At 31.2% G+C, this 12,578-nt stretch overlaps 1 protein-coding gene across 9 annotated transcripts in view; it reads right to left on the reverse strand.

Annotated features, from left to right (window-relative positions):
- LOC145284468 (maternal embryonic leucine zipper kinase-like) overlaps nucleotides 1-12,578 on the reverse strand; it is a 303,478-nt gene that overhangs the window by 178,404 nt on the left and 112,496 nt on the right. For all 9 annotated transcript variants that reach the window (XR_013868840.1, XM_080133303.1, XM_080133306.1 and 6 more), the window contains one exon: nucleotides 7,875-7,960. Coding sequence is in view for 8 of the 9 variants with exons in the window: in XM_080133303.1 (XP_079989429.1) it covers nucleotides 7,875-7,960 (86 nt within the window). In the remaining variant the exon portion in view is untranslated. The remainder of the gene's footprint in view (nucleotides 1-7,874; nucleotides 7,961-12,578) is intronic.

Below are 12,578 nucleotides of genomic sequence, written 5' to 3' on the forward strand. Positions count from 1 at the left end.
AAAAAGATTGGGTCTGGGCAATGCAGAATGACTAGTCTCACTATATAAAGTCTTATGCAAAGCAAATTTTACAATAAGAGTAAGTTCATAAAAACAGAGATGACAGTCAGCGAGAGACTGCAATTAGGCACTGTGACTTCTTGCTTCCCTTCTAAAATTGAACAGATTCATTTTCTTTAGCCTGGAAAGATAAGTGATTTAGCATCGATTAGCTATTAAGTTGAGAAGTCATTAAATTGAAGAAAAAAATACAATCGAGAAGCAAAAATGCTAACTCTTCTACCTACTAATTAAAAACAAATTCCTTTTAGATAGCAGTTAGAAGGCAAATACATTTTATTAATTTAAATACAAATTTTGTTGTTTTGGAGTTGTTTGAACTACGTTTGATTTTACCATTTTGATGAGAGCTTTTTTTTTTTGTTTGTTTGTTTCTGCATGTGCCTATCTTCTACCAATAGATGTGTCTCCCTAGCAGCATCAACTTATTCTTATCCAAACAAAATCATACTGAGAGGAAAAATATTGTCCGATGGGCAAAGACACTTTGTTTGACATTGTAAAGCCTATTAAGAAGTGTGTATAAATAAAAAAAAATTTTTTAAAGTGCATAAACGATGAATTTACCAGCCAAAAATGACAAAAGTTTCTGAGTTGCTATATAAGCAGATAAAGCCACAACACAAAAAAAAAAAAAACAGGGTTGTGCTCAACTCTCTTTCCACAAGGGAACTTTTCTTTGTTGATCAACACTTTCGTCTTGGTAGCATTCACTCTCAAGCATTTTCTTTCCAAGTTTCCTCCATTGTTTCGCAGGTAAGTACTAAATCATTAGAATATAGAATCCTTTCCAGACGACCTATATGAAACTTTGGACAATGTTCCTAAGACACAAATGAAAAGCATTTTACTTTGTACAAAATTCTAATGTATTCCTACTTTAACCTTAAATTATTAATGTTGATTCTAACATCATTAAGAACTTTTTTACATTGCTTGAACAATCCTCACTAATCAGTTGTTTGCCTCTAGTTTAACAAAGCTGTTATTAATTTACACAACGCCCAATAAACATCTGTTAGCACGGTCAAAGGTTTTCTCTAGATCCACAAAAGCACAATGCAGATTGTTCTTATAAAGATGCTTCTCTTTCATTTGTTTCCAGATAAAAATAGTACCTGTAGTACTTTGACCAAGCATAAAACTAAACTGCATTTCATCTACCAGGGTTCGTACAGATTTTCAATGTCCTTTTCAAGGCCTTCTCCAGACAAAATTCAAGTTTTCACAATAAAATTTGATGTATAAAGAAGGATATAATAAAATCAAAAAACTTAGTAATTGACAACAGAAAAAGTCACTTTCATTTATCACTTTATTCATGAAGTAGATTTAAAGGAAGTTCTCTACAATACCATACAACAAAAACTTGTCAACTATTTACAACTTAAGCTCACCATTTCACTTCCATCTACTTTGCCGTCAATGATTTTGCATAATTTTCAGTTCTTGTTTGATTTGAAGCTTTTCTTTAAGTTTAGTTTATTTTTTTGTTTGTTTTTTTTTTCATAGGCTGACTTTCTGAAAGCATTTGACTGTCAACAGAGTCAAGTTATCAGAATTCTCCACTTTCAGAGCAAGGTCAATCTGCTGATGAAGTCAACGACATAACCTCACTTTCCAGTCTCATTTTCTTCTTATTCAATTCTGCTCAAGGTCTGTCTTTCTTTTGAGTTTCTGTCTTTTCTCTTTGCTTTTCCAGGTACATTGCATACCTCTGGCCATGAAGCATGAAACAATGAGAGGGTTGCTTATTAGCACTTGACACACACCTCCTGCTACCTTGACCTGGTCATATAATCCTCTGTGCCAGTAGAGTCATCTTCTCCATCTCTATTTTCTGGTTTACTGAGAATACTCTCTCAATACTGGCCTGACCATGAGAGAGTACTAGAACAGTCCTCACAACTTGAAGCCACGTGCTGTAACAGGGATCAGCCATGTAGGTTGTGAACAGTTCGTCAAGCCTGTCATTGTTATTGATGTCAAAATTTCTATATTATATAATTAATTGACATTGAAATTTACATGTTTTTTTATTAGTATTTACAATTAAAATAAAGAAAAACAAATCTTATTTTAAAATGAAGTTTTTTATCTCATTTCAAAAGGCACATCCGCAAATCATTGAGGACAAGAAGTGAGATTTTCCACCGCCTCATGAATTATCTTTAGCAGAAAAAAGAAAAATATTCCCGCTCATAATTATTGCGATCAGGGATCAATATACGATTTTTTTTTTTCATTAATTAAAAAGTTTATTTAATTTTTGTAGTTTTAACATTGTTTCCTTGTTGCAGTTTATTTTGTGCACGTTAATTAACAAGTTTATTTTGTTACTTAACACAATTTCATTTTTAATTTATTAATTAACTTGTTTCCTAGTTCAATTGAGTAACTGATTATAATTATTTAGGTATGATATTGCTCAACAATAGTATTGTGTATTATCGTTACATTTTCAGTTTGTTAATTGATTCTTTTCCTTTTTTATAAACTACTTTGGCAATTTCCTGGACTCCCAGTTCTTGGAGATCATGGTTCAAGTATAGTGTTCAAGTATAGTATTCATGTATTCATTTTTGTTAATTATTATCATCACATTTTTAGTTTGTTTCCTTTTGGTAGACTGCCTCTGAAATTTCAGGGACTATGAAGACGGGTGTTTTTGTTTTTTGTTTTTTTTTTGTTTTTTTAATTTTTTACTTAAAATGGTTTCATTGTCCATTGGATTATTCTAGCGTCTCAAAAAATTGCAAGAAATGCTTATTTTTGCTTAATTGATGCTAGTCGTCTCCCTTGCATAATCATCTTAAACTATATAAGTCCCTAATATTTTAATTAATATTTAAATATTTTAATCTATTTCGATTTTGAATTTCACTTCAGCTATATCCGTACTGTTAATATTGGTAAGACAAAAGTGTTAGTACAACCAGTACCCAATACCATCTTACAGGACGTAAGCATTCACATAAATGACACTCCTCTTGAGCAAGTAGATCACTTTCCATATCTCGGTAGCATAATATATCGGAAAAGTGCTCAAATGAGAATGAAATAGAAAGCCGAATTGGCCTCGCCTATGGAGCTTTTGGTAAACTGACGAAGCGCGTCTTCAATAAACATCTTTCAATAAAAACTAAACTCATGGTATACCACGCGATTGTTATACCTATGCTTCTGTATAGGTGTGAGACCTGGACCATATACCAAAGTGATCTCATTAAACTCGAAAAATTCCACCAACAAAAACTTCAAGCTATACTGAACATCAAATGGTATGACTATGTAACCAACACAAGCGTTCTTGAGAGAGCAAACAGCTGCAGTATTGAGGCCACCACCATGAGGCACAGACTCCATTGGTTGGGGCATATCCTCAGAATGGATGAAAACAGACTCCCTCGACAAACCCTATACTCTGAGCTAGCCACAGGAAAAAGACCTATCTGCCACCCTCTACTGTGATATAAAGACCAACTCAAATCCACCCTAAAAAACACCGGATTTGATCTTCACATCTGGGAAACAACATCTCAGGATCGGTGGCTGTGGCGCCAATCCATCATACATGGTACCAAAGGATACGAGGCAGAAAGAAGACTGGTGGAGATCAAGAGGCAGGCAAGAAAAAATCGTGCTGAACAACAAAGCCCCTGCCAAGCATTGCTTGCCTTCTCTGCCCACGCAAATTCCACGGTTAGATTGGTCTGAGAAGCCATCTGTGCTCCAAACACTGAGGGAAGAGGAAACTGAAATTCTCGGACACAAGAAATCGGCCGACGACGATATCCCTAAAGTATATGGATAACATTGAGTAGTTTTGTGATAAAGAGGCATTACTCTTGTACGTGAAATAATAATGACGCAATTTCAGAAGATTTTATTTTTAATATTTAAATATTTTAATAGCATTTTATTTAAAAAATATTTTGATAGCATTTTAATTAATATTCAAAAAATTAATATTTTGATTATATTTTTTAATATTCCAAAAAAATTTTACTGAAAATCAATACGATTTTCAAGCCCTTTTCAAGACATTTCCTATAATTTCAAGGATTTTTCAAAGTAATAATAGAAATATAGCTTTTTCATGACACTCAAAATTTAAGGCCTGTCTGTATAAACTCTATATATGCTTATTTGACTTATTTGCTGCTCAATTATTCTCAATCACTTTCTGTAATAGATTGGGGTCTTGGAATGGGAGGCAAATGTGTTAGTTTAGCTATGCAGTTTGCACAGCTAAGCCAGATAGATACAAATGAAATATTTGGCAGACTAATTAGTTGGAGCAAATAAGAGAAACAATAAGTTGATCTCAAATGTAAGAAATGATGCAATTAGACCATTGAAATGGGTCAGCATTAAAAACAAAGAAATATTTTGATTATAACAAGAGTTGTTTTAGTTAAAGAGATATTTGCTTGGTGATAGATAATCAATTTTACATCATAGAAAGTAAAGAGGACATTCCAGCAGAGATGTAAATACTAGTAAAATCACTTGGCAGTGCGACTCCAAACGGCATGTATCCGAAAAATAATGCTACACTTGAAATATAACAAGAGTTGTGTTGGTGTTACTTCTCATGCAACAAAGTTAGAAGGGTCTTTATTTCAGTGTCCACAAGATGAGGTGAACTAGCGACAAGAAAAGACAATAAAACTGTAAAGAAGTATGTCCCTTTTTCTGTGTGCTACGCAGTCCTGATGTTATTGAACTGTTGTTTAATTATACATTGTAAATTGGAGTTAGCAGTCCATTTGAAAATAACTGTCAATGTCCATATGTTGTTGTCCTGTTATTGAACTGTTTATGGAGATTTGTTAAACATTCACTTGTATCAACACATTTACACGTGATATGCAAAATGACAAAACTGCATGATTTTACACACACACATTTAAAGACACTCATTATTATCTGTATATATACCACTATGATGAGATGGCATATAGTATACATAATTAAGACCATATATACCCCGTATGTAACATTTCAAGACCTGATCCAATTTCAAACCTCTATAATTACACCTATCTTTGTGATAAGTAACCATTGTATTAAGTTACCAGTGTTTCAGGATAATCTCTTGCTTGATTCAATTTGTTAAGTCTATGATCATCTCAATACTTGCGATACCTTCAGTCTTTAACATTTCTCCAACAATACTTGAGGGTCCTCCAGCTTTACTTTTCATCTTACTTGTTCAGACTACTGTTCTTATCTTGGGTGTCATTTTCACATTTCAGTTCATTTTTTACCCAGCAGATAATCTACTTGAGCCTTTGTCAGATTAATGCAGGAGATGTCTTTCCTTTTTTCTAAAAAAAAAGGTGTCAGCACCCATGTCCATTGCAAGTTCAGGTCCTAAAATTCTCTCTCCTTCTGTATTCATATCATTATATTTCCTCCATGCATACCCTCAAAATCACCAGGCATATTTCCAGCGCAATCTTACTATTTTTTACTTTAACGCATTCTAAACAAGAAAAATTACCACTGAGACATAAGAGGCGACTGTGGATTGGGGGCTATATTTATAAAAGGCATCCTAAGCGAATAGTTGTGAAGCAAGATGTTTTTAACATTATATTTAAATTTTTACATGTCTGTACATTCAGGAAAACAGAGAGCAAGGAGGAAATTACAAAGACAATCAATTTTATGAAAGAAGCTATTAGAGCAGGAAGCCCTCTGGCATCTGGAAACCTCCATAGTGAATGGATGAGATTTATTTGATTGTCAGTTGGACAAATATTTTTATGTTGAGGGGAAACTAGATAAGTAAGTTAAAAAATTTAGGTATACATGTTGACATTGGACCTGAAAATGACCATGCTGTAGTTTATGGGGAAACATTTATGCAGCAATGAGTTCCACAGGTGGGAAGTTCCTGGAAAAAAACTCCACTAATGAAAATTACATTTAATTTCAGGTACACAGAGGAAGAAAGAATTCTTTGTAGTGTTATCAGGAAGATGAGTTGTTGCTGAAATGTTACTGCAATATGCCTTTCATAAAACTCGCCTTTTGCATCTTCACTCAAGCCACATTGTCATGCATAAGCAGATATAGCTGTGAAAAGTGATTAACTTTATCCATTTTTCTGCAATAAAAATACCAACACCACTTGTTTCTTTTTGCTTTCTGATCCAATACAGCTTATATCTGGTACTCTTTCACACAATCATTCTAACAGAATTTACCTCTCCAACAAATTTCATGGACATAACACAAGTCAATACAACTTCTTCCAAGAAACTTAACACTATCACTAGACCTTCCATGCAAGCTTCCAACATCCAAACTACATTTTCTTTGAAAATCATTTCTTTAGTTTAGGCAAGAAAATTTTATTGGTAGGATGCCCTTCCTAAGTGTGAAACCAATGAAGTAATGGGTGCCTATGCTTTCATAGAAATACCAAGTGATTACCTACAAAATTTAGTCTAAATTATTTTTTAAAATTTGAGAAGTTAAAATAAAACTACAAGTGAAAAAGACCCCTGCACAATACTGGGTAGGTATAGTTTAGAAATAATAATACTGATAGATTTGATATTTTGTTATGATTTATGTAAGTAGTTCATATCTACTTTAGTCTCAAACCAAAATGAGAGAATATGAAAACTATAAGTTCGTTTGAAACAAAAAAAAAATTTCAAAAAACAATTTTCATGAAGATGATTTTTTTTTCTTTTAAGGAGAAATTTTTAAAAACTAGAAAAATTTTTAGAAAAAATAAAAATAGAGTGCACAGACAACAAAACAGTTAAATTCAATAAAAAAAATGAAAATAAAGTATTCGTTGGTTAAGCATTGGTTGCTCTAAATAAAATTTAAAATATATAAAAGTCTATCATAAGTAACTATATTTCATTTTGTTTGTAATATTTAAGTTTTTTTCCATTTCATGTATCATTCGAAAGCTAAAATTATACATTTTTATAGCATTGAATTTACAGAACAAATCAAAGTTGCCATTGGTTAAGTGTCACTGGAACCATGCACCAAAGTATGCAACAGAGTTCCTGAAAGATTAGCAAAATGCATTGAATTCCAGGAAGATCAAACATTTTGATAAAATGTTATTAAACATCATGTTTAATCCATTTTATTTGTAGTTTTCAGACTACTGTGCTCATCTTAATTGTTATTTTGATGTAACTTCCAACCTTCTTCAAGGACCCATGGCCTAGTGGATAAAGTATTTTATAAAAAAAAAAAAAAAAAAACTCATTTGTAAAATGCTAGACTTTGGACTTCCTTTCCGGGCTTCTGCTTCCCCAACTGTACAGACATGCAAAAGTTCAAATGTAATGTAAACAGACATCTTGCTGCTGAACTCCCTACATAGTATCCCTGCAATTTATGTCCCTGATAGTAGCCTCCTACATCAAATTGGCACTGTGCATTGTTTGAGGTGAAAATTACATTCCTTATGGATTAAAATAAAGGGTTTCGTTTGAAATTCTGTGCAGATTCTCAAGTTTGACAGAAAGATTATAGAGTTTGGCATGATACAACTGAAAAAGGTTGGATGTTTCATTGTTTGAAACGTTGTGAAAAGAACACCCAGGATGAAAACAGTAGGTTAAATAATACAAATAATCAATCCTTCTCTCCAAAATTGCGAAACATGTTTTATGCTATAAAAAAACATCATTTGTTTCTAGTTGCAGTTGCATATTTCTCTCATGTTAAATTTATCATGATGAAATATAATTATATAGTTACTTATGGTGGACCATGTACATATTTACAGAAAGAAAGCAAAATTAGAAACTTTTTTTTATATTTACCCCTAGAGCTAATTTGTTCATGATTTTAATGGCTACTCGTTCTCCTGTAAGAATGTGAACAGCAAGCTTCACTTTGCCAAATCCACCTGTAAGAAAAAAATAAAAAATTAAATCATGCAAAGAAAAATTATATAACAAGAATTGCAGATATGTCCTTTTGTAACTAACTTGTAAGATCACATTTTCATTTTTCATTTTTATAGTTTACATTTTATAAAATTCACATTATGGGGTGGAACTGAAGGATGTAGTCAGTGCAGATTGGTTTGACATGATTTAAGTAAATTGACATTAATCGAAATATTTTTTGATCAATTATAGATTTAATCCCTTTGCACCATTTCTGGCAAATGACTGAGGGTTGTTGTGTAATCCAGTTCTATAATTTTAACTGGTTTTCTTATTGAAAGATTTTAATAATGACACTCCCATCCCCAATAAAATAAAAAAAATAAACCCAATTTTCATGAATCGATTTGAAACAATCAAAAGATTAGTTGATTATTTTGAGACAGTCTACTTCCAAAGAGGTCCTCATATTTTATCAACAAATTTTGTCTGTTTTCCACAGCGGTAATAGGTCAGATTAGTCCATGCTAAAAACATTTTCTTAATTCTAATATAAAATATTAGAAAAACAAAATTTTGCAGATTTTCTTTGGTAAATAATTTGTTTTGATTTTTGCAGAGTTTTTTTATTTTGCAAATATTTTTTCTGATATTTGTGCATTTATTTTCATTTTGCAATTTTTTTTTCTGATATTTGTGCATTTATTTTTATTTTGTAAGTATCCTAAATTATAATTACAGATTAGCATACTTACACAACTTTAAAAAAAAATGTTATTTATTTTTTAACGCTTAAACTTTCCAATAAGTTTAGGTAGCAACTAATCTTTCTTAGTTCATTCAAAGGGTTGGATTTTTGTTTTTGCACATAGATGAGAGGGGCACTTACGGTTAGTGAAAGGGTTAACTGAGGATATCTTTTATAAGACACAAAATAAAATTAGTGCTTATTAAAAATCAGATTGAAATATATTACAAATTAATCATAATAGAGTATCCAATATAGAAAATTACCAAAGAAATGTGAATAAAGACAAAAGTAAAACTAATATACACATAATGCAAATTTAGATAATTCAAAAAATGTGATGTCAAATTCTCCATGCAAAATGTTTGTCTTTTTATTTTCAGGTTTTACATCTTAAAATGCTTCTTTTTTTTTCCAATTTCATTCACACCTTGGCAAAATTATCTTTCTCAGAAAAAGCCATAAGACAACATTTAATTTAAAGCAAAATACTGAAGAGGAAGGGAGTGAAAGTGATCGATAAATAATTTCCAGTTTTTTGCCACATTCATTAATAAAATAATTTTTCAATACCGAAAATTGCAGTAAAATCAGCTAATTTCTTTGTTCTAAACAAAGAAAAATTGGAACACTGTCTAATTTTGGGCCATCCATAGTTTCAAAGAGAATTATCTTCTGCAATTGATCATAAAGTTAGGGAGCTTTAAGATTAAAAATCAATCAATATCACAAAATGATGTCTGGCGTTATATTTTTGCTATATATGATCTCCAGATTGTAAAGATTTATAATTGATATGCTTTTTAGGATTGTATTATATGAGAAAATCAGAAAGCTGTCCTTACACTTATTGTATCGTGCTATTTTTTTAATATTTCCAAGTTGAATTTAAGTTTTATGATATCTTTTTTTTTTTTATTAAATTGTTAAGTACAGAATAGCTCCAAAACAGCTTCCTCATGTTAAGAACGGGTTTCTAAATAACATTATTTCATCGCAGTACAATAAGTGCATAAGCACCCAAAAGGCAAACAGATGTCTGTGTGTTTCATAAATGCATAAGATATTTTACTGTATCACAACTCTTTAGTGTAGCTAGCCATGAAGATTTTAAGCAAAGATTTTGAAACTCAACCACTTGGACAACAATCAGATCTAATCAGTATGTTATCTCCCTCCCCATGAAAGTAAAAAAAAAAAATTACAAGGTTTTTATTTTTGCTTACATTACCCATTACCGAGATAGTTCAATTTTAACCACAAATGCTATATTTGTTTATTTAGAAAGTTATACCCTTTACCATATAACCAGTGAGATTAAAACATATTCATAAGACTTTTTTTTTGTCAGCTAGCTTTGTAACACATTTCTACCCTGTTGTGCTTTTTAAAGGGCTTATTTTTTGGGGGGTAGCCTGCTTGGAGTTCAGGGGATTAAATGCGGGTGGTGGGGTTTCTTTCAGGCTTGGTTTGTCTTTCAGTGGTTCTATCTTCCTTTCTCTTATTTTTTTAGGATTTATAATTAGCTCCTTACATTAAGTGGTTTCATATAAAAATAGCTTTCTAATATACTGATCATGCGTATGCAATTTATGTCGCAAGGTTAATTTGCATATTGCTTTGCTAAAGGATATCACATTAATAAACTATTCGTTTTTATTGTTTTATAATTAAATGATTTTTTTTCTTTTTACTATAACAGTTCCATTCACAACTATTTTTTTATATTGTGGATAAATGCTTAGCATTTTAGTGTAAAGAGTCTTTCTAGTCTACATACTATTGGAAGTCGAAATTCTAGATTTCTTCAATTTTCTAGCCAATACTAGTGTGGCACTATATCTTAGTGCCCCGGTTTTGGTGGTTGTTAGCACCCTCCCCCTGCATGGCCGTGATTTGGCTGTAGGCGGAGGAATACACAGAAATGCATCTCATAATTCCCTTTCTTTTTTTCTCGCTCTTTTTCATCCGGATAGCATGGGATAAACATATGTTATTTTCCTTTTCTGTAAACGAGATGGGGGGGAAGGTCCCTTCTTCCGTCAACTCTAGTTAAGGTTAGTTAGTTTTAAAGTAATGGTGAAAATCAGTTTTAGAATCTGTAAATTGCATGTTAATATTGTAATATATATATTGTATACATTTTATAAAATAAACAGTTAATTATATTTATCATATAAATTGCGACCTGTGTTGTGTTTTTGTGTCTGCCATAAATGTCTGCATTAAAGAACAAAGCGGGCCTGAAGACGAAGGTTCCAGCCAGAATGTTGAACCCTCAAAGGTCAAGACGTCTTCCTGGGAGAAGAAGCCGTCACACAGCCACATTCAACATCTCAGGTATGCTTTTCCTCTTGATACTAAGACTATTGACTGGCTCATCGTCACATCATCATGGGACCGTTTCTAAGACATTTAGTGTAACACTTGGGTCGGTCACACACCAGTGACCGGTAAATAGTGTCACACCAGGATATGGGTTCTCCATGTGGAGATATATTGCTGATTGGAAGAGTTTTTTTTATAGGAAAATATAATTTGAAATACAGTAATCTCTGCAATTTTTGCCTCCACAGAAAATTTATCAGTAACATTTGCAATATGAAGTCAAGTAATAAAAACTTTAATAAAATTTTTGACTCCTAGAACAGTGTTGTTACTAAAAAAAAAAAAAAAATGGTTTTAAAGCAGCAAATTATTTAATAAATTGAAATAAATTTAATATTTTTTTTAATCAAACTATTTTAAAATCTAAAAGTACCAATAAAAATAATTATTTAAACATTTAAATCTCTTTAAATACATTCTTCCTGGGATAATTTTTGCTAAATTTCTTTGTTTTACATAATTTAAAAAAATTATTTGGTGCTTTATAGAGATAAAGACAGACAAAAATCACATTGCAAATAAAAACTCTTTGATATACTTAAGTATCAGGCAAAAATAAGTATCCTTGCTGAAAATTAGGAAAAATTACTGAGTAGAAGTTTAATTAAAAGTAAAAATCAATTTTATTCTAAATTGTAGTTTTATCATATTAATGTTAAAGAATTATCTAAAAATAGGGGAGATAATCAAGTCAGTCATTTCAACAAATGTTAAAGTCTTTTTAAATGGAGATTTCTTTACATTTTATACATTAAAGTTATTTTATGGGCTTAATTAATGATCGATTCCATCTGATACCAATCAGACAATGATGTCTTCAGATTCTGCAAAAAATTTACTCATTATTGAAACTTATTTGAATGTTCTGTTAACATATTGATTCCTGTAATACACAAACATCGATTTTTATATAGAAGATATATTTAAGTATTTTGTGTCTATCGATCACTTATAAACCTCCCAAACTACTTAAGATTGCACTAAATTTGGCACAAATCATACTCGAAATGCCACTTATATCATAATCTGTAAAAAATAGAGTATGAAGTTGTAGATCTTGTCTGTTTATGAACTCCTAGGGTTTTAGAGATAGACTTCCATAACAAGGTTATTTCTGAAAAGATAGTTCTGGTCCAGAATTTCCCAATATTTAAAAACAAAAATAAAAAAAAGGTCTGTATGATGCATGTTCCTGTGACAAAACGAAAATATCATTCCAAAAATCATGTAAATTGATCAAGTAGTTTTTAGTTTTATAGAGAAAAAACTTCTTAATCGATTAATGGTAATTTGTAGGCATTACAACAAATTTCACAAGTTTGAATTATTGAATTAGTTCCCTTTTTTGTTTTCGATTATTTTTAAAATGGCAGACAAGACGGCCACTGTTCTGTTACTCAAACTGATTTTCTTCAAATATAAAACTACTTGATTAATTTACATGAGTTTTGAAATACTATATTTTTGTTTCATTACAGGTGTGTATATTATACTGATTT

This window comes from Euprymna scolopes, chromosome 9, assembly GCF_053919585.1.
Source record: "Euprymna scolopes isolate OS-2025 chromosome 9, ASM5391958v1, whole genome shotgun sequence".
NCBI lineage: Eukaryota > Metazoa > Mollusca > Cephalopoda > Sepiida > Sepiolidae > Euprymna > Euprymna scolopes.